Raw genomic sequence first — 26,496 nt, forward strand, 5'->3', positions numbered from 1 at the left:
TTACTTAAGCCTTAGAAAAGGAGACCCTGCTGTTTTCTTGACAGTTTGTTTCAAGTGCATTCAGACACCATTCTCCATAGATACTTGAAGGGCTGTCAGGTGGAAGGAGAACAAGATTTACTCTGTAACCGAATCCTGCTGATCTGCAACCCTGACCTCGCTCCAGTCAGGCACTTTTCTCTGTCTCCCTCACCACCGTCCCTGCACAGACCACCATGCAGCCTTGCCTGGATGCAGACTGCAACAGCCTCCTTCCCGGTCCGCCTGCCTGTCCTGTCTTGCTCCTCTAATCCTTTCTCAGAGAGCCTAAGTGATCTGTTTCAGTTGTAAATCTCATCACACCACACCTCTGCTTAAAACCCCCGTAATGCCTCTGCATTGCCTTCAGGATAAAGTCTAAACTCCTTAGCATTGCTTTTAACACCCAGCCCCCACTTGGCTTTCCAGCTGCATGCCTTGCCCAGGCCGTCAGCCCCACTGAACCCCTTGTACACTGAACCCCAAACGCTTCTCATTCTCTTACCTCCAGGTCTTTGCCTAGAACATTTCCCCGCCCCTCTTCACAGTTAGCTCATTTGCCTTCCAGGTGTCACCTCAGATGTCACTTTCCTCCAAAAGCCTACCCCATCACCCACGGCCAGGCTGGGTATTCTTCTGTCCTCCAAACGACTGTCTAGTTTTACCCTATCACATTTCTTGTCATTTTATCTTGTAATTGCCTGTTTACATGTATCTTCCACTCCAGAAAACAGGCTCCTTGAGGGCTGGAATGTTTTTTGTTTTTTGGGTTTTTTAAAATCTTTTTTTGGGGGGGGGGTTATTTATCATCGTGTGCCCAACACCAGCGCCTGACACAGATACTCAGTAGTTAATGAATGACAGATGCAAAGATGATAGAAGTTTCAGGGGAGTAACTTCCATTCTATGTACTGAAGAACTTGCTAATAACTGGTTCAGTTACACAAAAAGGAACAGACTGACCCACAAAGCACAGTGAAAGCCCCGTCCCTGTAAGTATCCAGAGCCCAAGTGGCCGTCGGCAGGGAGCTCCTTCAGATGGCAGGTGGAGTACATGCCCTCCGCTCATTTCCTATCTGCAGGAAGGCACAATTAGATTCACTTCTGGGGACAAAAGATCTGGGTTGGGGTCCCAGTTCTGTATTTACTGTGAGACCTTGAGCCAGTCACAGCCTCTCTGAGCTTTCCTTACCTGTAAAATAGAGATGACACCTGCACTGCCTACTTCAGATTTTGTGAGAACCAAAGGAGATCATGTATGTGAAAGTACTTTGTAAAAGCCTTAAAATCAAATGAAAGGTACTGTTATTATTTACCACGTCATCTTCAGGACTTGCAGCTTCACTAATTTTAGCTTTGCAACTGCATTAGAAAACCAAGTGCCATATGGAAAGTTTTACTGCTGCAGGCAAAGCTGATAATTAGAGCAGAGAGATCTACCTCTTCTGTGCCATGCCACTGCCCTAGGGAAAAGGCAATAGTGGGGATCAAGAGCACCTGTTTAGCTAGGCTCTGTCAAAGGCCCATTGTTCCTGCCATCAGAGAGATTCCTTGGAGCCTATTACTAAAAAAGGGGGAGTAGGGCCCCAAAGTCTTAAATCACCATGAAAACAGCAGAAACAAAAACTACAGACGTAACGCAATAAACCTTCCCCATGGGCCCCTTGATTTACGCTTAAAGTCAAGAACAGTTGACAGCATTTCACTTCCCCTTTGGCAAGACAAACCCAATGAAACCGTTTAATTTAAAGGCTTTTTATTAGGAACCAGGGGAATGAGCTGCTTATCCCTCTGTAACAGTCTAGAGCAGGTCATCAGGCCCAGGAAGGAGAGAGTGTCAGAGATGCTGTGGTGTGACTTGCTGCACTTGCTTAGGGCCCGGAAGGAAAGGCGGCGACGACGGAGGGCGGCAGGAACTGGTGTCAGCCAAAACACCAAGAGCCTGGGGGAGAGAGCCCTCTGCCTTCCTTCCCACCCCACCCGAGGCTGGAGCGCGCCGGGAGACAGAGAACGTGGCTGGAGCGGGCAGAGCAGCAGTGTTGGCCGAACCCTGGCTCCACTCGGTGCTGCTTCACTTGCCTGCCCTCCACTCTTCTTGCCGTTTAGTGATTAGGTATTTGAAGAACTCATACACAGACCATGCGATGGCTGTGGAGGGGATCTGGTAAATTACTCTAGCCTGCACCCCTCGGAAGTAGGCGGTCACCCCGCCGACTTGATACACCGTCCTGAAGGCACTAGCCATGCCTGTGATGTGTCCTGTAATGTTTGAGTTCAAAGCCAGGGATTCCTGGGTGTTGAGCAGTGTTTTGCAAACGTCCAGTGGGGTTGTGGCAGCGGCAGCTACAGCTCCTGCACAGGCTCCGGAGAGGACGTGGGAGCTGGGGTTGTACCGTCTCTGGGGGTTAAAGTGCTCCTGCAGGAATTCATAGGTCATGAAATGAATGGCTTGGAAGGGAACGTTCATGGTTAGCTGCGTGGTGTAGCTGCGGTAAAAGGCCCCGGCCCCTTCATTTTGCCACACTGCCCGTACACAGTCTGTCACCCGGTGGTACGGTGAGTTGTACATTTGCATCCTCTGCTTCACCACTGGCGGTGCCATCAATGAGAAGAAGGGAATGGTGACAGCAATCAACCGGTGAGCAGGAGTGTCCAGATTCGGAGTCCCAAGTCAGTGGATCAGCCAATGGATTGGAGAGAGAAAAAAGTATGAGTGAATTGTCAGCCTGATTAGTGAAGGTTTCCCTTTTTTGAGAGGAGGGGATAGGAGAGGGTGATAAAGGGCTAAAAAATAATGGACCCAATTCTAGTAGGATTTCTTTAAAACCAGCCAATTAACATATAGGATATATCTACAGTTTAGACTCCAGAGGATTTCCTTGAAATAAGTACCTACCTGTTATTGTTACCATCTTACCCTTTCGTAACTCTTAAGAAGTGATTCAGTGGCAGTGAACATAATAATGAACACATAGCCCTAACAATCCCAATCCTCAGGTACACAGAACACTGAACTCTTACAACATGAGGATGTCATCCTTCCGCAGGAGGAGGAGAAGGGCTACCAAAACCCAAATTCTTAGCCAAGAAGGGTATGGCTTTCATTTCCAAACATCTCCTATCCCCTCACGTAGATACATGGTATAAGCTCAGGTATAATCTTCAGCTTAGCTTTGGCCCTTTCCTTGCCATGGCCTTGCCCAGACAGGTAAAGAACTGGAACTTTAAGGAACCTGGCAACTGTGCTATCCTTTCATATTTGTTTGGGTACCTCATTCTCCAACTGAAAAGCCAAGATCCAAGCAGCAGTGCAGGGACTAAGCTCTACCAATGTACCTTTCATTCCTATCTCAACCATTCTTCATTCCAACAAGATAGGCAGTATTTTCAAATGTCAATATCTTCACCTTTTTGAAGAAAAGTGAAATAATCTGCTAAATTTTTTAGATCAAATCCACTATAAAGCGGACTTCCAGGAAGCCCCAGGAATAGGCCACATAGAGCCATACCTTTTTCCAGGGAAGCCCCAGGTGAATAAATTTCACTGAATATGCTTCCTGTCTAAGGGAATCCTCCTAAGCACCGACAACATGGAGGGAGTGCCCTCTAGTGGTAAGACAATGTAACACGCCAGGATTTCCCACCAAAACTGATGGGGTGCTCCCTGGCTTTCTCCTGCAAACCAAAAATAAAGGAAAAGCCCAGAGATGTAGATACAGCTGCCTACAGAGGGAAAGGGTGAGGAATCATTACCTTCTGCTGGATTCATGGCTGCATCATGAAGTAATGTTGCCACACACCCGGCCGCACCTGCAAAGGAAAAAACAACTGCCACATGTAAGGCCAGGAGAGGGTGACTGACTCAACGGAGGACCCAGAGTGAAGGGGCGTGGCTGTGATAAACCACAGCAGGGAGAGGGAATGTTAAGAGCCAGTTTAAAAGATGGGAACCCACTGCTTCTAAATGCCTGTTCAGAGAAATGAAGATATTTGTTCCCTCTAACTTAGTAAGGCCATCAATCTACCTTCCACAGCTACGATAGGAAGGCCAGGCAGAGTCTGAGAAACAGCCCAGATTTTTTCAACAAAGATGGCTCTGAGAATAAATGCAGTTCATGCTCCAGACAGGAAGCAGATACACTGTGGGCAAGGGATGCCAGCACATCAACCGCCTCCAATGGCGGGAGAGCACGAGGGGCAGGTGGTCAGATCTCCACCACAGAATCTCACCTTCTATCCTGCTGCCCCATGCTGCCCAACCCCAGTCTCCAAATCCTAACATCTGTCCACCTAGACCTTTCCCTCAGGTCCTGAACTACCGTATCCCTCACCCTCTCCTCTCCACTTTCACTTCGGTTTTCTCCAGGCTGCCATCCCTTCCCTTACTTCCACACAACCTCCAACCCTCTGGTTTCTTTGTACAGAAGCCCCCCGGCCCCAGCCCCATTCACTTGTTGAGGCCTTGTCATGTCCTCCATGACACAAACTGCCTGTGGGCAGCTGGGATCCTGCAAAGGTGAGGCGAAGAGCTGAGGCTCCACGGATGTCTTCCTTGGGTGGCTGGGTTACCTCCAATCCTGCCCCGAGGAGCGGGATACCACCCAACTACCAAGAAGTACACAACGGGGGCAGTTCAGTGTGTGTCTCCACATTACCAGGGCATCAGAAGCTGATACCAGGGAGAAAATGAGAGGAAAGAGTCAAGCTGGTACGTAAGGGAGGCTATTGTAACCCTTTGTTGAGATGCCCCAAAGAAGGGGTGGGGGTGAAGCAGCCCATTGTCTGAGAACATCAGGTTTGGAAGTCCCTCCCCTATAATCTGGCCTACCCCAGCCCAAAGCTTCAGCTTCAAATCATGCTGAGACTGGAAAGCACTGACAACAGCAAAGCCCAAAGAGTTGGGAAAGTGGAGGAACCAGCACAGGAAGGCTCAATACCATTGGCAATATGGCTATTGCCCCCAGGGTGGATTACATCACTCAGTGTCTTTTTTAACTTTTCATAGCAGGCAAAATAGAGGGCGTGGGCAGGCCCTGCGCCAGTTGCTGTGACGTTCAGGCCTCGCATGGGCCTCCACAGCCCCTCCGTTCTTATAATCCTCCAGAGGGCCTCCAACACATTGCGATAGCGGGCAGCTGGATCAGGCTGTAGGCTCTGCATCCGGGTCTGAAAGTACAGAGAGGAGAAGTGCAATGTCAGTGATGCTGACTGTGTACCCAATCTCAACACTCAGGCTTGGGCACTAGGCAGACCTCCTACGTGAAATCACGCCAATATGTAGAAGTGATACCTGGCATCCAGTTCTACTGCCTTCCAAATCTACGTGCAGTCTTTCCAAGCCTTGGCTGGACCTTTCTTTTTCTGGTCACCTATGACCCTACGAGTGGAACACCATTATTTTCCCTCAAAAAATCGCCCCTTGTAAGCGTTCTTGAACCCAGCAACAAATATTAAGCCTGTGTTTCAGGAGAAGTTGCTTTTGTGTCTTAATAAACTCAGGCTAAGAGTTCTTTACAAGTGGATTCTAAAGTCAGCTATTTACTGTCTACAACATACTTTATTATTTCTGCAGACTGATCCTGGGCCTGCTTCCTGGCCACATACTACACCGACTAATGAGATGAGAGCTCATCCTTCGATATAACCTTGGTGATAATCTGACTTCTTCAGACTATTTGGCATTGGCAGCTGGGCCTGTAAGTTAAAATTTTGGCAGAAGTAGCATTCCTAATAATGCTGCTCTAATTTCCTGGAAAAGAAAGTTTACCCTCGAACTATGAAGGTGGAAACCAATCTATTCTCTAAAACTGAGGGAGATTCCAGATTTCTAATCTAAACTGACTGGATCCCAAAACTGGCATCAATGAATAAAATTGGTCTCAGTGAAACATAACCCTTGGAATCTCTAGAGGATTCAATGACTGGAATGAATGTATATGGTAGATATTGAAATTTGGGAAATTAATCTTACTTGAAATACTTCCCAAATCACAGACCTTCTCTGAAGGATGAGTCTCCAATGCACAGATCTCTTGTCTATTGATCTATTTCAAGGTTAGGGTGGCATGGAGACTACCAGATAGTATAAAATCAATGTCCAGGGACTTCCCTGGTGGTCCAGTGGTAAAGAATCCGCCTTCCAATGCAGGGGACACAGGTTTGATCCCTGGTCAAGAAACTAAGATCCCACATGCCGCAGGGCAACTGAGCCCATGCGCCTCAACTAGAGCACCCGCGTGCCGCAAACTAAAGAGCCCATGTGCTCTGGACCCTGCGCACCACAACTATAGAGCCCATGTGCCCTGGAGCCCGTGCACCACAACTAGAGAGAGAAAACCTGCACGCCACAACTAGAGAGAAGCCTGCGCATGGCAACAAAGAGCCCGTGCTGCAACAAAAAGATCCCATGTGCCACAACTAAGACCCGACGCAGCCCAAAAAATTAATTAATTAATTAATTAAATACTAAAAAAAAAAATCAATGTCCAGTGCCTGGAACACAGTAGGCACTCAAGATTTGTTTGTTGAATGAATGAATGGATGAATGAAAAAATGAATGAATCTTAGCTTTGTCTGCACCAGTTCAAAAAGGCCATTAGTAAGCCAATAGGGGCAACTAACGCCCAAGTACAGTTTAAATTCCTACTTCATTCCTGTCACTGATTCAATCTGGATTTAAAAGCTTGAACCTTCCTGTTGGCCATCTGGAATCCAAGAGTAATGCCTCTTCTCAAAAGCATGGGAGAAAACAAATTAACCAGATTAACAAATCCTGGTGAGCTGCAAGCAATCCACATTCCTCTAGTTATTTTCTCCTTCCTGCTACCAACAAAGAACTGGTAGCCTAAAAGATTACTGAAGTTCAATCAGAAATACACAATATCACTTATCACAATGTGACACATTCTTTTCTACTTCTCAATTAAAAAAAAAAAAAAAGGACTTCCCTGGTGGTGTAGTGGTTAAGAATCCGCCTGCCAATCAGGAGACGCGGGTTCGAGCCTTGGTCCAGGAAGATCCCACATGCCACGGAGCAACTAAGCCCGTGCACCACAACTACTGAGCCTGCGCTCTAGAGCCCGCGCACCTAGAGCCCATGCTCTGCAACAAAAGAAGCCACCACGATGAGAAGCCTGTGCACCACAATGAAGAGTAGCCCCTGCTCCCCGCAACTAGAGAAAGCCCGCGTGCAGCAATGAAGACCCAACACAACCAAAAATAAATAAATTAATTAAATTTAAAAAAAAACCAAACTAATCTTGTATTGGGGGAATGTTTAGAAATTGCAGTGTTCTGCTGGAGTCAACAGCATATTTGGGTAACTAGTCTTAAAGGTCTGGCCTCAGAGGCCTGGAACCGTTTACCCACAAGAGAAACCTGGACTGTGTGTAAGTTACAATGAAAATTTTACACACACGTCTAAATCTAACTCACAATTCTAACTCAATGAAAATACACCCTCATGGAGAGGACCCAGGCATAAGCCACACCAAATATAAAAACAAATATGGCTCCCCAAATTTGTGGGCCAATAAATCTCTTTCAGAGAAAGATGAAAACCTCTTAAAGATGAAATCTCTAAGTCAGAATTAGTGAATAGTCTTCAACATAGAAAAAACCACTGCCTGACTTTGAAGAAAAGCCAAACAGGTAAGTAGTTTGGTAAGACAAGTCACATATGTGTCAGAAAGGCTGAGTGGGAGACCCAGCTTTGCTAGCTATGTAGTCTTGGGTATGTCACTTAACCTCTGAGCTTCAGCAATGTCATCTGTAACATGAGACTAAGAATGGCTGGCTCAGAGTGCTGTTGTGGAGATTCAGAGTTAAGGCAAGTAAAAGCCATTGCTAATTTATGCGGTGCTAGAAATATAAGGCTTTTTATTGTATTCAACTATGTTTCTCAGAAATATTAGTTCATATCTCAGAATTTACAGATCATGGCAGTGTTGTCTCGTGTATAAGTCATTTTGCAAATATGCATGGGGAACTAACTGGTCTTTAACCACTAATAAATCAGGCTTGATTTTGTATTTTTTGTTTTCATTTTGAAGTTCCTCTGTGGCTATGATTTATATGTCCAGCTGTTCATCTAAAGGTCATGTTTAGGAAGGAGCACAATTGTGAAATTCTGTGCCTTGCTTGGTTCTGGAAATCTGCTTTTGGGAGCCTGTATGGAAGGCTTGGGAGTCAGACTGGGTTTAAATCATGACTCTGCCACTATGTGACCCTGGGCAAGTTACTTAACTTGCCTGTTTTCTTCATCTATAAAGTAATGAAAATGGTATCTACTTCATGAAGTTGTTCCAATGAGTAAATCAGTAAATATTAAGGCACATCAGATAGTGCTTGACAAACATGAGCAATTGCCATATACTGAATACTCATTATTAGATATAAGAAAATCAAATAAGCCAATGTTTCCATTTCCTAACTGTCCACTGGTGAAAGTATACAGATAACCATTTACATCTGGAGTTTAGAAAAGATTTATTTCCCTTTGTTCTTTCCCTCCTTAACTTATTATATAAGTAATTATTTGCTTCACCACTACAAAGCCAAAAAGCAGCACCTTGGTGACAGGTGCTTAGCCAGATGATTTTGAGGAGAGTTTTGACTGCTTTACACTGTAGAACCTACCCCTTTAGATAAAGTCTGGTGCTTGTCTCTGAAGCCCAGAAAAGGAAAACTGGGATTCACTTGGGCTCCCAAACCTCCCTATTATGACCATGAAAATCGCTGGTTGACTAACTATAGCCTAGCAAGGCTATGCTGACTTCCCATGGTCCCTCCCAAGGATATTTTAAGTCGACTTGACCCTGATAAGCGGTTTGGGGGTGCACAGGCTTGAATGCCAAGAGTCACTATCAGCTTTCACTTGCAAACACTGTGGTTGCCCTTTAGGCTCCAACACAGATACCTGCCTCTAGTCTTAGGGTAGGTTGGGCTGCTCTTCCTCTCCACCGCCTATTTATGGTAGAAGAGGAAGAATAGCTACCCAGGGACAAGTGAACTGCAAAGCCCTTTCTGAAGGAAGAGATTTGAATTTTACTTTCATGCCTGCACAACAGTGTCTGCTGTAAACAGTGTTTACTGACACTAAATCCTGATAGGCTCACCTAGTTTTTCCCTCTAATCATTTAAATCCCAGCGTTAATGGCAAATGAAAATGATTCTTCTAAAACACGCTTTTGTGTTTTTGAAGACTCCTGAGCGTTTTTTCCTCCAGATGAAATAATTATTTCTTCAATGTAGTGCTTTGAAGCATGACTGTAATGTTGTATTACTAATTTTTTAAAAACAAAAATTCCAAAGCTTATGCAAGTGAATAAGAACTGTTCTTCAAAACAGTTATCTTGGAAGGCTACAAGCGACTTATTCCAGCAATGCTGCTGCAGTTATGCAAAACATTTCTGGAACTCCTCTTTCCAAAATGTTCCCTCAGTGGGTTTATCAACCTCAGGAGTAAATCAGTCTCCTTGCTTTCCAGTCCTACCTTATCTTTGACCCCAATCAGCATTACCCATTTTGATCTCCCACCTGAACTGCCATATTTGATTCTGAATGGTCTCAATTACTAAAACATCAGCTCTGTCTTGTCACAGGACAAAGACTTGCCCCATTTAAGGATATGTAGCCAAGTATTCTAGAGGCATTTCTAACAGAGGAAGTTATAAAATGTTTACAACAACATTAGCATTATGTAAATATATGGAGTAAGGACATAGTCTCCTAAGGTAGTGGGACAACACTTAAATTGATAAGCTGAGGTAATATTTCTAAGTCAGTCACATTATTACATTGTATTTTTCAAGCCATTCAATAATTTTCATTACTCTCCTTGATCTAGTTTTCATTTGATACCCATCCTGAAAGACAGCACCCTAGACTATCTTGGACTTTACTCACAGTCCAAGTATAATGAGGTTACTTTGCAGTTAGATCATGATAACTTTTGGATATACAGCATTAACAACTCACGGTCATTCAACCTAGACTCTATTACATACATGTCTGGATCTTTTTTATTTGTACTTATACGTATGACATTTCAATATTGTTAGAGCATTAACCATCCTCTTCTCTCTCATGGATTTTACTATTTATTTCTATTCCTCACAATTGACATGCATATTTAAAATTCTAGGGACTTCCCTGGCGGTCCAGTGGTTAAGACTTGGCCTTCCCATGCAGGGGGTGCAGGTTCGATCCCTGGTCGGTGAGCTAAGATCCCACATGCCTTGGGGCCAAAAAACCAAAACATAAAACAGGTGCGATATTGTAACAAATTCAATAAAGACTTTAAAAACAGTCTACATCCAAAAAAAAAAATCTTAAAAAAAAAAATAAAATTCTAATATCCATTTTAGCCAAGTGCATTTACCACAGTTTCAAGGGTGTGGCCCTTGGTAGGAGTTACCTTGCAATGTGCTAGAATACTCCTACCAACTCGGTGTCATTCACAAAGCTTAAGGAGCACTTTCTCCATTTCCTCATCCACCTTACTAATGAAAACATGAAACGGTACTGGAACCAGGGAGAAGCAGAAGAGAAAGACCTTGCATCTTCCAAGTTGATACTCTCCTCCTGAATATGTAACTTTTTCCTAATTTGAGAAGAAAACATACATCCAAGAGCTGTGAGGATATTGTTTAACTATATTACCCTTAACATGTAAAGGAGGAACCAGTCTCTGTCATTATATTTATTTCAACAGTCCCCTTGGGTTTACTTCTCATTCAGTTTATTCAGTGGTTGTTCCTTTGCTAATGCACAAGAATAAGAACTGTAAAGAACAATGTGTTCCCCTCGTCACCCAGCTTTCTTCAGAAGCATCTGACTTCTTGTACCCACTCATCAGCCTGTTTGGTGTGGCTGAAATTAGTTTTACTTTCACACGAATCATGCCCTCTTGTTGATCCCATTTTATTTTCTTCACACTAACATCTACTTTCCAGTACTGTCATGCTTCCCTTCTAGACAACTTTTCCCTTTTTGTCAACTTCAAGTGGCTAAAGAAATACACTATGAGGTCCATCTCTCCTTGGAGGGCTGATGTGCTCCCTGCATATACACAATCCCAATCCCAGCTCAATTTTCATGTTCAGGAAATAGGTGGAGTATCATGCTTGCTGCCCAGAGAAACCGAAACTTTTTCCTGAACATGGTCTTTCCCATATTATTTCCAGTCAGGAACTCTGAATTCTGACTGCACAATGATTTCCAATCACTCATGGGTTAAGATTTAATAAGTAAATCCTTCATCTAGCTGAGAGATCCCAGATTCTGGTTCCTGCCCCATCACTTTTAAGGGAAAACACAGCAAGGAGCTTGTAAAAGCACTGGCCAGAGAACATCTCTAGCCATTAAGATCCTATTGAGGGTGTTCAGTAAGCTTTACCTTAATCAAGTTAGTAACACTTACCTGTTCCCTTCCCATCCCACCCTATTCCTGTTTAGTCCCAGTTGGGATCCAGGGTTTTGGCTGACAGATTTTCTTTCCAGAGTCCCAATTTAGATCTCACTGACGGTGAGAAATTGGTCCTGGCTTCTGACTGGGATCAGTTCCCGGCCGGGACCTTTCTTGCATAGGTGTGTGCTTCGAATAGTGTGGTGGCAGGAGCCAGAAAGGGACCCTGGTCGGCTCCGGCTCTCGGCTGGGATCCTGGCTCCGGGCATGACCCAGGGGTCGGGTCAGCCCCAGGTGAAGTTCGGAGCAGGGCCAGGTCTCACCTTGACGCAGTCGATGGGGTACATCACGCAGTGCTCCAGGATCCCTGCCACGGCGCCCGCCACCATGTGCGTGGTGACAGTGGCTCCAGCCGGCAGCGCCTCGTAGTCCGGGCCGGAGTCCGGATCCTGCCGTACCGGGGGCCTGCAGGCCCCGGCCTCCCCGCCGCTGGCCCCCCGGCCCACGCCCCGCTGCAGCCACCCGTCCAGCAGCGCCGACTCCCCGGGGCTCCGCCCCGGCCCAGCCGCCGGCCCCCCCGCCACACCGCCAGCACCCCGCCCCTCCAACTCCATCCACCCGGGCCAGCTGCGGCGCCCACCCCCGCCGCCGCCGCCGCTGCCGTCGCTGCTGCCGCCGCTGCCGTCGCCGCCCCCCAGCCCCGTTGCGTCTGCCTCAGGCGCGGCCCAGAGAGCCCGGGGCCTCGGGCTCCCGCTTGGCCCCGAGGACACGCCCCTCAATCAGCAATTGGTACAGCCGTCAAGCTAGCCCCGCCCCTGGCTTACGTAGAAAAAATAGGTCTGTGGTATTAGTGAAGTTGCCTGTCATTCCTCCGCCCCGCGGCGTTGCGACAGCTTAGATCCCACCCCTTCCCCTTTGATCTTGGAAGCTTCTTGTTTATTGGCCACTTGATTGGCCAACATGTAAGATCAACCCGCCCTCCGACTTTCCTGGAGGGCGGGAGAAACTTAAGGCTGAACTTTGATAGGCTCAACGACTCTTGATACTTTGAGAGCGGCCATTGGCCAGTTTTATTTCGGGATCCGATTGGCTACAGGAAGAGGGCGAAGCGCCCAGGGGCTATCGAGGGGGAATTTGGGGCCCTGACTGGCGCCCGTAGAGCTGTGGGCGCTGCAGGCTGGGTCGTGTCGGGGGAGGAGGGGAGGGCGGTGCCTGGCCTTCAAGGTCAAACCGCTGACGGATGCGGTTAAGCCCCTGCTAGAGCGCCCGCCCCGAATCCCGGGACTCGCGGGTCGTGTGCGGGCGGGTGGCCTTGGCCCGAGAATTCTGTTCCCGCGGGATCTCGGACTGGCGTTGGGTGGAGCGAACCGGGGCCGGGCATCCCCTGGCGAGGCCCGCCGGCATGTCGGGAAAGCTGTTGCCACATGCAGGAGGAGGCCCGTTAAACTCCGGTCAGGTCGGGAGAGTTGACCCCTCCGTGCTGCGCGCGGGCGCACTCCTTAGGGCCTGATGCTCCTCAGGCCCCAGCGCCCGGCTGGGCTTGCCCCGGAGTCGCCAAGTAAACCCCGCAGTTGTTGAGTGAATGATTTCTCCGGGGGCCTGCTGTCGCTCGGCCCTGCGCCAGGCCGAGAGCTGGAGGCGGGGAAGGGAGATGTCGAAATGGGGCGGGACGATTCAGAGACGACGACAGGTGGGGCGGCTGGGCAGGAGGCAGCTGCCCAAACACAGCAGGAAAGTACGGCAAATTTGGGGAAGCTTGTCGGACGCACAGCTTGTCCCTGAGCTGACTCACTGATGAGCTCCCCTGCCCGGTGATGATGCTTTTTGTGGTAAGACTGCTCTCGATCCCAGACGCTTCGGCTGGGGTCTCAGAGGGGCGCTTACTGATTAAAGAACAATACCAGCAGTTCCCAGCCTTGAGCACCACCTCCTGGGCGGTGACGTTGCACAGGTGGTGCTTTGCTAGGGCCGCGGGCTCGGTTGAGGAACACAGGCTTTCCCCACTCCGTCTTCCCGGCTTCTTCAGTCTCCCTTAACTGGAGCGTGTTTGCACAAGTCTCCCCAGTGTTTCCAGATCTGTCTTTACTCCCTATTTTACTGAGATGATGATGTAATTGTGAACTTTTAGAAATCTGTTTCTAGCTTTTCCTTAGATAAGAAAGAGGTTTTTCTTTTTCTCTCTAAAGCTTAGCCCTTTTATGGGTCTCCGTTTTTTGTTTTTTTTTTAACTTATTCTCTTCCTATTCAGCACTGGCTATTCAACCTTTGGGTCTCGACCTTTTGGAAAATAATGAAACTAAAATCCTCTTCCCCCCACCTCGTACCCCCATGCACACACAAAATTTTGCCTATAATTTCTGAATTTGCAGAGTCCCTGAAAGTGACTCGTGGACCCCCCTAGGGATCCATTAACTTCAAGTTAAGAACCATAGGTTTCGCAAAAAGAAACCCACTCAATCCTGCTGGAGTAGTAATTCCCTTTACTGCCAAACCTACTCCAGTAATAAGCTATACCTGCCAAGTCCTTTCTCTCCTTAAGCCCTACATTTTTACTCCTTTATTCATTGGTCACAAATGACCTTTCCAAATCCAATGGTCTTTTTCTTATTCCCATTTTTCTTGACTAAGAGATAACACGTGCCCCCCATTGACCCATCCCTCACTGAAACTTTTTCCTCGCTTCAGGAGACACTCTATTCTACCCTTTAGACTTCTGAGTCTCCTACGCTTCTCTACCCACTGAGGGGGAACATTCCTAAAGGTTTAATGCTTCTAGTTCATCTTTAATACTTTAGAGAACTTCACTACTCCAAATCTGTTTTCCTCATTGGAGCCCTATCTGTATGTCCCTTATTGCATACCTTTTAACTGAAATTTCCATGTGAATATTCAGTAAGTATTTATTGAGTACCAACTTTGCTTGGCACTGTACTTGAAGCTGGTGATACAGGATAGACAGAGTCTATGACCTCATGGAGCTTACTTTTTAATGGGGGGAGAGGGATAGACCAATAAAAATATCGGTTAGCTCTAGGTACTATGCTGATAACTGTAGCAGGGAGGTGTGATAATGTGTGACTGGGTGGCTACATTTGTATGACCAGGAAAGGCCTTTCTGAGGAGGTGACACTATGGTTAAGTTCTGAATGACAAGCAGGAGCTCATGATAGGCCCAGAGAAGAGCATTCCAGAAGAAACTGTAGGTACAACAACCCTAAGGTGAGAACAAGGTTGGTGTATGAAGGAACAGAAAGGTCAGTGTGGCCGGAGCACGGTGGGGGGTTGGAAAGATAGGTGGAGGGTGAATATCCACCTTAATTTCTGATTTAGCATGTCCGTTCCAAACTCAGCCTTTCCACTCCCCTCTGCAACCAATTCCTCCACAATTTCTCATTTCTACCCAATCAATCAGACTCTAAAGCTGGGAGTCTTCCTTGACTACCTCTTCAGAATAATTACCCTGAAATGTTTTTGTTGTTGTTGTTCATGCTCTCCTTTTCCTTCCTATAGATATTATACTTTCCCAATGTCTGATCATTTTACATCTATATTGTGATAACCTTTGAAAGGCCTCCCTACCTCTGGGATCTCCTGGCTTCACCAGTATTTTGAGTCCTCTCCTTCCAGGGACATGGTAGAATTGTTCTTCCCACCTCCTTGAAGATAGGCATGGCCATGAGATTTGTCTGACCAAGGAAGTGTGAGCAAAGCATGAGAGCCACACATTACCTTCTCTTGCCACCTGACTGGTGACGTTCAGATGGTGGAGGCACCGTCAGGCTGGGGCCCAGGTGAGGATGATGAAGCAGTCACGTATTTGCCACCCTCTTCCTTCCAGATGGACTTTCAGCATGAGTAAGAAATAAATCTCTGTGGTTTTAAGATACAGATTTTAGGATTATTCCATACCATAACATAATCTAGCACAGCGTTTCTCAGACTTTAATGTGATATTAATCACCTAAAGAATTTGTAAAAATGCCACATTATAATTCTGTAGGTCTGGGTGGGGGTCTAAGATTCTGCATTTCTGACAAGGTCCCAGGTGATTCTGATGCTGTGAGACCCTGGACCACACTTCAAATAATAAGGACCTCACCCATCCTATCTGATATACCCTCTTAACACATCTACACACACTCTGTCCTACATCTCACCAGCACTTAAACCCTCCCAGAAAACAAACAAATTAGCAAGCAAAGAAACAACTTTCTTGGTGTTATTCTTTTTTTTTTTTTTAGTATTTATTTATTTGGCTGTGCCAGGTCTTAGTGTGGCACGCAGGATCTTCGTTGCCGCGTGCGGGATCTAGTTCCCTGACCAGGGATCGAACCCAGGCCCCCTGCATTGGGAGCATGGAGTCTTAACCACTGGACCACCAGGGAAGTCCCTCTTGGTGATATTCTTTATAAACCCTGAATAGCTTCCCACGCCTGCAACTCCTCAGTTGGGCACTGTAGAATCTTAATTTCTTATATTCTTAGGACAGTTGTTTTCCGCATTCTCCCTTCTATCTCCTGTCATTTTCTTTTCTGCATTAATCTGTGAGACCACTAGTTGTCTCAATGTTGTCTCAGTTATTTTCTTTAGTAATAGAAATTCCAAGTTTTAGCTTGGGCCCATGGCTTCCCAGCAGAAGTCTATACTTTCCCCAGCTTCTCTTGCAGCTAGCATTGTCTGTGTGACTAAGTTCTGGCGAGTGGGATGGGAGTGTAATAGATATGAAACATCTGGGTTCTGCCTTTAAAGGAAAGATTATGTCCTCTTTGAGTATTTTCCTCATTTTCTCTCTTCTTGTCATCTAGCATACAGACCCAAAATGTCAACCATTTTTGGCCGTGAGGACAAGGCCTCTACCTTAGCAGGTAGCAGAGCAAAAGGTAAAGGAAACCTGCTACCTTATGGATTACAGTAGTACCTCTGGACTATGCATGCTCTGGTACATGAGAGAACTTGTTTAGGTAGTTGCTGGTAGTCTGAATCTTCATTACAGCAGCTGATTTATATCCTAACCAACACATGTTCTTCCCGAGAATGCATTTCTCTCTTATAAAAATCTCATCTTGAAGGTCTAAAACAGGTCCCACTACTTATTCCGGCTTACATTGCCCTCTTTCCCTGAACTGCCATTGTACATGACCAGACATGAGGTATGAGTATAATATAGAATGGGGTTGATTCTGGCAGCCACACTTGAAAATAAGACTGATTTCTTTACAGTCACTTAAAGAGAAATTGATTCCTAAATTATCAAGAATAGACAATAAGAGCTGTAGGAATTCAGAGAGGGGGCAATCAGTAAGGGCTGAAGGGATAAGAAGATAGAATTATGTATTTTAGCAGTTTCAAACTGGAGAATGTGTACAGGAAGACTTTCCAACGGGTATGTGGGGAACAGTTTAAGGGAATCAATTTGCTGTTCCTCATTTTCTGTATCTTTCATAAAATTCATCTTCCTGAGAAAGCTGATGAGGCAGTTCTCCTTTCCTTCCTCCTGTTTCTCACTCTGTCCTCCCACCTTATGAAAGACAAGTGTGCCTTTGCCCGTCCTATATCTTGTTATAATTCATTGCCCTGGTGCGTAAAAACCTCCAGGTAGCCAGACGACCGAAAGAGCGTCTTCTTTTGGAACTTTAGTTAGTTGCATCATCCTTTAAGCAATAAACTGTTTCCCTTTGCACATTTTTTTTTCGGGTGGTGGTAGTTACTGCAATCACACCATCTTTTTAAATTTTTTGTTTATTTCTCCTAAAGGATGTTATTTCTAAAAAAAAGGCAAAACAAGGAAAATCACTAATTTTGATCAGGCTAAGAAACAAACATGTCATCTTTGGCTCAAAGGCAAAAATCCCCCCAAATTACTTTAGCTTCACTGGTTCTTGTCTAGTAGGAAGTTTCAGTTCATTTCATACTCAAGTTGAAACAGACACAGGAAAAAAATAATATTTGATATGGTAAATCCATATTATTATTTGGGCACAAATCTTCTCACTGCCACGCATTTTTCCCCCTTCATTTATGCATTTCTATTGTATCCTTATTACCTTGACAGAAACATGTTGTAAATTATGTAAATAATCCCCCTAAACAATTATTTTTACACCATTTTGTAAACTCTACCTACTAGTCATATAAAACCTTCTCTTCTTTTTGCTGTTTATTTCCACAAACTAGATAAAACTGCACTCTTTTTTTTTCTTGGCTGCATTGGGTTTTTGTTGCTGCGTGCAGGCTTTCTCTAGTTGTGGCAAGCGGGGGCTACTCTTTGTTGTGGTGCGCAGGCTTCTCATTGCTGTGGCTTCTCTTGTTGTGGAGCATGGGCTCTAGGCATGCGGGCTCGGTAGTTGTGGCACGTGGGATCTTCCCAGACCAGGGATCTAACCCATGTCCCCTGAATTGGCAGGCAGATTCTTAACCACTGCGCCACCAGGGAAGTCCAAAACTGCACTCTTAAAAGCATCTACTTATGTACCTGGTAAAATAAAAATGTTCCCAAAATATAACCTAAGATATAATGCCCTGAGCTTTTGGAAACCATTTCATTTAATTAGAATTAATATCTTCATCTCAGATGGTGACATGTTCTTTTAATTCTGTCAAATGTATAATTTTAAACTTGTTTAAATCTTGAAATGAGATTTAAAAACCTGTATATAATATTTTTATTATACCAATTTCTGCCCATCTGTAATGTCTTCTTACGGCACTTTGACATGACCTAAATAATTGAAGTAGATCTTTATTCACAATCAACAAGAAAAATCATGAAACACATTTTTAAGGGGTTTTCAGCTCCAAAACCAAAATGCCTCTAAGTGAAAGAGAAATAAGAACAATTAGTAGTCACTTGATAAGCCTTTTTGGGTTTATTTCCAGAGATTAAGTGATTACTCAAATGAATAACACATCCTTTTGCAAATGAGATGGTTTCTAATCCTTTAACAAACCTTAAGTATATGGAAAAATTGTGACAAAGATTTGGCAAAATGCCATTCATTTATTTGTGTAAAAAGTTCTTTGGTACCTACCTATAATAACAAAAAATAGGAGTAGAATTGGTGATGATCTCTATTTCACTTTACCAAAAAATGAGTCGTCTAGTGATCTAGTCATCTAATTACATTAAATGATATAATTTAAAATGTTTTTAAAGCTCCATCCATCTATTAAGAGGTACAGTCCAATAAACTTTTACTTTTTACGTAGGTAGTGATTCATCAGAATCTAATTTATAGTTATATTGTTTTCACATCCCAATTCAATAATTATTTCCCTGATCTCCCTGACTTGATCAGTTCCCCCATCATGTCTCAGGTCCTGTATCTTACAGAGCTTAGATAGCTGTAATTTTGCATATGTTTATAAAATTATTTCATTACTGTCTATATCACCAGTAGATGGTAAGCCCCATCGGAAAGGAGTATCTTTTTTACTTTTTTTCCCCTGTGTCATTATATTTTCAGAATAGCTTAGTACCTGAAACACTGTAAGAATTTGGTAGAATTTATTTGAATAAATAAATAAATAAATAATGAGTGAGACACTCATGGATCTTGGGCCTGAGCTGCTATTTCTCCCCTTAGGTAGTAGCAGTGACTCATCCAGTAAGTTCCAGTTCCTTCACCCCTCAACCCTCCCCAGTGTCCTGCGGCTGTCACCAGAGACACCACCCAACAGGATGCTAGCAAAGCTCATCCCTTTCCTAATCATGGCCTTAATTCTGGGAAGCTGCCTTGGAAGCAACAAGCCCAGCAGTGAATTCAGAAACCAGGACTGGAAACAGTCCTGCCGTTACTTTATCAGAGTTTACTAAAAGGTAGTGAGACTATGAATTAGCTTCTTCCTCTCCTTTCCTTTCTTTCCTTCCTTTCTTACCAGTGGTTCTCAAGTCACCCTGAGGACTTGTTAGACATGCAAATTTCTAGACCCTATCCTAGACCTATCAACTCATAGCTCTGAGAATGAGGCATGGGAATCTGCATTTTCCAAGCAGGTTATTCACTCTTTGAGAAATACTGCTTTGTAATCACCATACTAATTCTAAACACCCAGGTGGTGCTTGTTTCATAGGCTAAAATTACAGCAGGGGCAGTGAAGCTTAATAGTGCTAGCCAATTCAAGTGTTCTTTCAGATGATATGTGCCAGGCCCTGAACTAGGTGCTAGGGAGACAAAGATGAGTAAAACTAGACATGGGCTCTTTTCTGGTGGCGCTTAGGGTCTAGCGAAGAGCACAGGCATTAACCAGAGACTCACAAATGTAGCATTACAACTGGGATGTATGCTATGAGGGGAAAACACATGACGCACTAAAAGCATATGTTAGAGGGACTTGACTTAGCCTAGGGAGTTATGTTACACGGGGAAAGTGGCATTTGAAATACAATCTGAAAGATAAGAGTTAATTAAACTAAGTAAGGGAAGCAGAACTTTCTGGACAAAGAGACCGTCATATTGCAGAAGTCCTGTAGTGAGAGGCTTAAGCCAGTGTTTGGGGGCTAGAGGAAGCATAGATTGAGATGCAGCCTGGGAGGTGAATTAGGGGCCAGACCATGAGAGGCTTTGAAAGTCATGTTAAGGGGATCAATTTATATATCTTAGGAACAATGGGATCTCATTTTGAGTTGAAATTAGATGACATGGTCAATTTTGCATTTTGAAAACTTCTCTCTGGCTGCTGTGGAGAAAGATTGAGGGCAGCAACCCTAGAAGTGTTGTCATTATTGTTATTTTATTGATAGGAAAATGAGCTTTAACGAAAATAACTTCCTCAAGGTCACGCAGCTAGTAAGTGGTGAAACAGCTTTCGAACACTTATCTGCCTGACATCAGAGTATAAACTTAACCACACAGTGCTGTCTCTCCAGATGAAGGGAATAAACCCCAAAATAGGGTTAGTTACAATGATTTAAGAAAGGAAGAAACAAAGAGACTTACCTCTGACTCATTCTGATATTGCCTTGGTCGTGACTGTCAGAGATCAAGGAGGGAAGCATAGTGTAGCTGAAGTTCCATGACTTAATCCAAACTTCAGTTACCTAATCTGTAAAATGGTAATAGTAATAATATGTACTTCATTGGATTGTTTCAGGATTCAATCAGAAAAAGAAGGTTAAATTCTTACTGTACTATAGGTTAGTTAGAAGCCAACAAATGTTGATTATTATTACTATTATTATAATTATTATTACCTATTTTTCTTTATGACTGTCCACCCAGCCACTGCAGAAATTGATGGCATCTTGTTACCTAACTGCCAATCAAGAAACCAAGATGCCCCTGACTAGTTACTGTCCTTTGCTTCTTTGCAATTTGTCTCACTCGTTATTTCTTTATTTATTCAAATAAATAAATAAATTGTTCTTAAGATATATAAATTGATACCCTTAACATGACTTCTTTTCAAACAATCAACTTGTTTCTAGACTAGCGCACCAAATTTGGGATATCTCACAAATAAGCCTGACAGTAATATCCTGACTTCAGGTCCATGTCATGTATGACTTTAATTATTGTATGAGCTTTGTATCATAAAGAGTAGATTTAAATATTTTTAATTTCTTAAGTAAAATGGCTAAAACTGCAAAACTTTCCTTGAATATTATCAAAGACTGTAATGGGCTGTTGTCCTTGATGTACAAAGAAGATAAGCTATTAGCAGGGAATGACACTTGGGTTATTTATCTAAGTAGATGTTATGCATTTTTAATGCTCTGTGGTATTGAATCCTTTATAAATATGGGATATCTTCTCAAAGCAACTAGCCAGAGCTATGGAGGCAGCAAACATTATCAACAATAAAAACATCATCATTAGCAAAAAACAGCAGATGTGGGCCTCAAAACCATGAACCTTGAAGCCCTGAATTATATGTGTAATTTTCCTGGCTGTTCTCCAGGTCCAATTCCCATTTTTTACTCTTTTTATTACAGGTACATCCCTGACCCTCTTACTTGGTCCTCTGCCTTATCCAATGTGCATTTCTGCATTGCCTCCTTTTAGTCAACCAAGTCTTCCCTCTCCACCCCTTGGCTTTTACAGCTCAGTCATTACAAACTAGCATATAAAAGTCCAAGCATTTACATTAACTGCACCAAAAGGTAGTCAAATATTTTAGGAAGTGGAAAGTTATCCTCACGGTGACAAAGGGAAATTGTTTCACCTTCGGATTTAATTCCCTCTTTGAGAGTTACTTACTGGGCTTCTGTTGTATGTGTGCCCAGCGCTATGCTAAAGGGCTGAGAGGGCTGAGGAGAGGCAGACAGTGCAAAAAAGGGAATGAGCTGCAGTCCTTTTCAACAAACTTGCAACTGTTGGTGAAAAGGACATGCATGCATTTACACAACAACAGTTATAACAGCTAACTTTTATGAAGGGCTTACTGTGTGCCAGGCAAGGTATATATTATTTCTTTTAATCCTCTTTGGTTGTATATTAGTTATCTACTGCTCAGTGAACAAATTACTATAAAACACAGTGGCTGAAAGCAGCAATAAACATTCACTATCAGTTTCTGCAGGTGAGGAATTTGATAGTGGCTTAGATGAGTGGTTATGGTGTAGGTTATCTCATGAAGTTGCAGTCAGGATGTTGGCTGGGGCTGCAGCTATTTGAAGGCTTGACTGGGGTTGGAGGATCCACTTCCACAATGGCTCGCTTACACAGCTGTCAAGTTGTTGCTGGCTGTTGGCAGGAGGCCTCAGATGTTCTCCTTGTGGGTTTCTCCAGAGAGCTGCTTAAGGGTCCTTATGACATAGTAGCACATGGTACCACATTCTTGGCAAATTATTTTCTGCCTTTTTGCTTATAGCCATACTAGCGGGTATATAGTAGCATCTCATTGTAGTTTTAATGTGCATTTCCCTAGTGACTAATGATGTTGAATACCTCATTTGCTTATTTGCCATCTGTATATCTTTTTTTTTTTTTTTTTAAAGAAATTCACGTTCTTTTATTTATTTATTTATGACTGTGTTGAGTCTTTGTTTCTGTGCGAGGGCTTTCTCTAGTTGCGGCAAGTGGGGACCACTCTTCATTGCGGTGCGCGGGCCTCTCACCATCGAGGCCTCTCTTGTTGCGGAGCACAGGCTCCAGATGCGCAGGCTCAGTAATTGTGGCTCACGGGCCCAGTTGCTCCGTGGCATGTGGGATCTTCCCAGACCAGGGCTCGAACCCGTGTCCCCTGCATTGGCAGGCAGATTCTCAACCACTGCGCCACCAGGGAAGCCCTGTATATCTTTTTTGATGAGGTGTGTAAATCTTTTGTCCATTTATAAATGGGTTTTTTTTGTTGTTTTCTTATTATTTAGTATTGAGGTTTGTTTGTTTTTTTTTGGTAAAGACTTGGGGTTTTTTTGTTTGTTTGTTTTAAATTAATTTATTTATTTATTAATGGCTGTGTTGGGTCTTCGTTTCTGTGCGAGGGCTTTCTCTAGTTGCGGCGAGCGGGGGCCACTCTTCATCGCGGTGGGCGGGCCCCTCACTATCGCGGCCTCTCTTGTTGCGGAGCACAGGCTCCAGATGCGCAGGCTCAGTAACTGTGGCTCACGGGCCCAGCTGCTCTGCAGCATGTGGGATCTTCCCAGACCAGGGCTCGAACCCGTGTCCCCTGCATTGGCAGGCAGATTCGCAACCACTGCACCACCAGGGAAGCCCTTGAGGATTGTTTTTATATTCTGGATACAAGTCCTTTAACAGATAGGTTATTTGCAAATATTTTCTCTGCCAGTGTGTAGCCCATCTTTTCATTTTTTTCAGTGTCTCTTGAAGAACAGTTCTTAGTTTTAATGAGTACCAATTTATTAAGTTTTTCTTTTGTAGATCATGCTTTTGCTGCTGAATCTAAGAAATCTTTGCTAAGCTCAAGGTCACTAAGATTTTCATCTATTTTTTTCTTTTACAAGTTTTATAGTTTTACCACTTACATTTAGGACTATGATCTATTTCAAGTTAATTTTCATATGTGATATGAGGTTTTTTGTTAGCTGTCAGTTTTTTATTTCACAACATTTCTTAGAGATCTCATATCTGTACATAAAGAGCTTCTTTATTCATTTTTTGAGCCAAATTCCTGCTGTGATGGAGCTTCTATTCTAGTTGCAGGAAGATAGACAATAAAACATATTGTATATAAAATGGTGATATAGGAAGTGTGGGTGGGAAGGACAGTTATAATTAGGATGGTTAAGTGAGTCTCACTGAGAAGTTGGTATTTTAATAAAGAGTGAAGGAGGTAAGGGTCTGGGTAAAGCACTGGGTAGGGAGAACAGATGCATAAAAACTTTGGCAAAGGGAACACTAATTACAAAAAACTTAAATCAAGACAGGGCCTGTCATAAGGTAGAAACTGTAAGGAGGCCCCTGTGGCTGGAGTAAAGTGAGTGAAGGGAATAACAGTGAGAAGTGAAGTTAGAGAGGTAAGAGGTATGTGAGTTGTAGGCTATTGTGAGGACTAGGGCTTTTCCTCTGAGATGAGAAGCTACTAGAGAGTTTGGAGGAGTGACAAGATCTGACTTATACTTGAAAGGATCCCACTGATTGCAGTGTTCAGAATAGACTATAAGGGGCAAGGGTAGAGACAGAAAGACCAGGAAGAAGGCTACTGCAATAATTCAGTAAGAAATGGTATAGACATTTCTCCAAAGAAGATATACAGATTGCCAACAAACACATGAAAGGATGCTCAACATCACTAATCATTAGAGAAATGCAAATCAAAACTACAATGAGGTATCACCTCACACCGGTCAGAATGGCCATCATTAAAAAATCTACAAACAATAAATGCTGGAGGAGGTGTGGAGAAAAGGGAACCCTCTTGCACTGTTGGTGCGAATGTAAATTGATACAGCCACTATGGAGAACAGTATGGAGGTTCCTTAAAAAACTAAAAATAGAACTACCATATGACCCAGCAATCCCATTACTGGGCATATACAGTGAGAAAACCATAATTAAAAAAGAGACATGTACCACAATGTTCATTGCAGCACTATTTACAATAACCAGGACATGGAAGCAACCTAACTGTCCATCGACAGATGAATGGATAAAGAAGATGTGGCACATATATACAATGGAATATTATTCAGCCATAAAAAGAGATGAAATTGAGTTATTTGTAGTGAGGTGGATGGACCTAGAGTCTGTCATACAGAGTGAAGTAAGTCAGAAAGCAAAACAAATGCCGTATGCTAACGCATATTTATGGAATCTAAAAAAAAAATGGTACTGATGAAGCTAGGTGCAGGACAGGAATAAAGACGCAGGCGTAGAGAATGGCCTTGACATGGAGAGGTGGAAGGGTAAGCTGGGATGAAGTGAGAGAGTGGCATGGACATATATACACTACCAAATGTAAAATAGCTAGCTAGTGGGAAGCAGCTGCATAGCACAGGGAGATCAGCTTGATGCTTTGTGACCACCTAGAGAGGTGGGATAGGGAGGGTGGGAGGGAGACGCAAGAGGGAGGGGATATGGGGATATATGTATACATAAAGCTGATTCATGTTGTTATACAGCAGAAACTAACATAACAATGTAAAGCAATTATGCTCCAATAAGGATGTTAAAAAAAAAAATGGTAGTAGTTTAGACCAGTGTAGTAGCAATGAGGTTAGTGAGAAATGGTTGGCTTCTGGATACATTCTTAAGGTAGCACTAATGGGCTTTGCTCATGGTCTGGATGGAGGGTGGGGAGTGGGTATGGGAGCAAGAGAAGGGTTAGGGTAACTCCAAGATTTTGGGCCTGAGCATCTGGAAGAATGGAGTGTTTCTTACTCCTTTTCTACCATAGTGTGTCATCAAACATTTTAATCTTTGCCAGATTGGTAGCTGAAAAAATGGTATCTAATGTAGTTTTTTCCCTATATTTTAATTGTGAAAATTGTCAAATGTACAAAAAATTGAAAGAATAGTACCCACTTCATACTGACTTAAACAATAAAGGATATTTATTAGCTCAAATAATTGGCTATCCAGAGACACAATGGAATTCAGGTTCCATTTGACTCAGTAACTTAACCATGTCATCAAGAATTTAGGAAGTAGGGGAGAGAGAGAAAGAGAGAGAGAGAGGCTCCCTCACTATACTCCATAAAGAAAAGCAAATAAACTTTTTATTTGCCCCAGCAAATATGTCTCTTTATCTGGAATTGGACTATATGCCCACTCCTGAAAACACAGCTGTGGCCAAGGGATGGGATTTTGCCCGATACCTTATTAGACCTGGCTTGCATGTCCCACTCCTAGAGCCAGGGTGAAGTCAGAATCCTCAAATACACACGGCCTATGCCTGGGGAAGGTGCCCACACTCAAAATCGGAATGGATGCCAAGAGAAGGGGATAAATATCCTTCTCCCCATGCCTTCGTCCCAAGTACTATGGGAATTTTAAACTTTGCCATACTGCACCCCACCTCCCCAGCTGGAATCTCTGAAGAGTGGCCTTTCATTTCTCTGAATGACCTATGGCATTGATTTCCTGCGTTGGTCAAATTTTCAATCATCCTACTTGTTAATTCACTTCCTACAGTTGCTGTCATCTTTTTTGCACTGCTATGCCATCATTTCTCAAGATACTCCAACACGTGGCAGTAGTGTTATCAGACTTTTACTGAAGGTTTAGGGTCATGGAGAGGATTATAACATAGCTCAGAATTCAAAATTGAACCCTAGATGTCAATGCTATTACCTGAAATTTCCCTGACCACCATGTCTTGGGGACTAGTGATTTTAAAATATGTCTGCAAATTGTTTGATACTTCTCTCTTCAAAAAGTGGAGCCTAATTGCCCTACCCTTGAATGTGGACTGAGAGTTAGTGACTCGCTTTTAACAAATAATACGTGGCATAAGTGAAGACATGGCTTCTGAGGCTAGGTCATCAAAAGAATAAAGCTTCTACCTGGCACTCACACTCTCCCTCTCTCTCAGATCACTCTGGGAGAAGCCAGCTTCCACGTCATGAAGACACTCAAGGATCCCTGGAAAAGTCCCATGTGAGAAGGCACAGAGGCCTCCCACCAATAGACAGCATCAACTTGCCAGCGATCACTTAGCAGCGTATACTTTAG

The 26,496-nt window shown here is 43.8% G+C and overlaps 2 protein-coding genes across 4 annotated transcripts in view; one reads left to right on the plus strand and one right to left on the minus strand.

The window, feature by feature from the left end:
- Positions 1–1,757: 1,757 nt before the first annotated feature.
- SLC25A28 (solute carrier family 25 member 28) lies at positions 1,758–12,054 on the minus strand. Of its 2 annotated transcripts, XM_068548335.1 has the most exons (4): positions 11,749–12,054; positions 4,956–5,184; positions 3,772–3,828; positions 1,758–2,607 (listed from the first exon to the last, which is right to left on the minus strand). In XM_068548335.1, the coding sequence occupies exons 1-4, from the start codon at positions 12,037–12,039 to the stop codon at positions 2,090–2,092; spliced, it is 1,095 nt and encodes a 364-aa protein (XP_068404436.1). In that variant the 5' UTR covers positions 12,040–12,054; the 3' UTR covers positions 1,758–2,089. The 2 variants fall into 2 exon arrangements, with proteins under 2 accessions (XP_068404436.1, XP_068404437.1); XM_068548336.1 differs by lacking the exons at positions 4,956–5,184; positions 11,749–12,054 and adding an exon at positions 4,470–4,949.
- Positions 12,055–12,760: 706 nt separating this feature from the next.
- Positions 12,761–26,496, plus strand: part of ENTPD7 (ectonucleoside triphosphate diphosphohydrolase 7) — a 64,781-nt gene continuing 51,045 nt past the window's right edge. Inside the window, exon 1 of one of the 2 annotated variants that reach the window (XM_068548341.1) lies at positions 12,761–12,881. The gene's annotated coding sequence lies outside the window, so the exon portion shown is untranslated. The other variant, XM_068548340.1, reaches the window with a different exon arrangement.

The sequence above is a fragment of the Eschrichtius robustus genome, chromosome 7 (assembly GCF_028021215.1).
Source record: "Eschrichtius robustus isolate mEscRob2 chromosome 7, mEscRob2.pri, whole genome shotgun sequence".
NCBI classification, from domain to species: Eukaryota; Metazoa; Chordata; class Mammalia; order Artiodactyla; family Eschrichtiidae; genus Eschrichtius; species Eschrichtius robustus.

Bases quoted from the DNA above. Each gene is read 5' to 3' on its own strand.
- SLC25A28 (XM_068548335.1), bottom strand. From the start codon at position 12,039: ATGGAGTTGGAGGGGCGGGGTGCTGGCGGTGTGGCGGGGGGGCCGGCG. The intron at 3,829-4,955 runs GTATTGAGCCTT...TTTCCTTTGCAG, and splicing joins CAATAGCCATATTGCCAATG to GTGCGGCCGGGTGTGTGGCA. The intron at 2,608-3,771 runs GTAATGATTCCT...TGGCACCGCCAG, and splicing joins AGCCATGAATCCAGCAGAAG to TGGTGAAGCAGAGGATGCAA.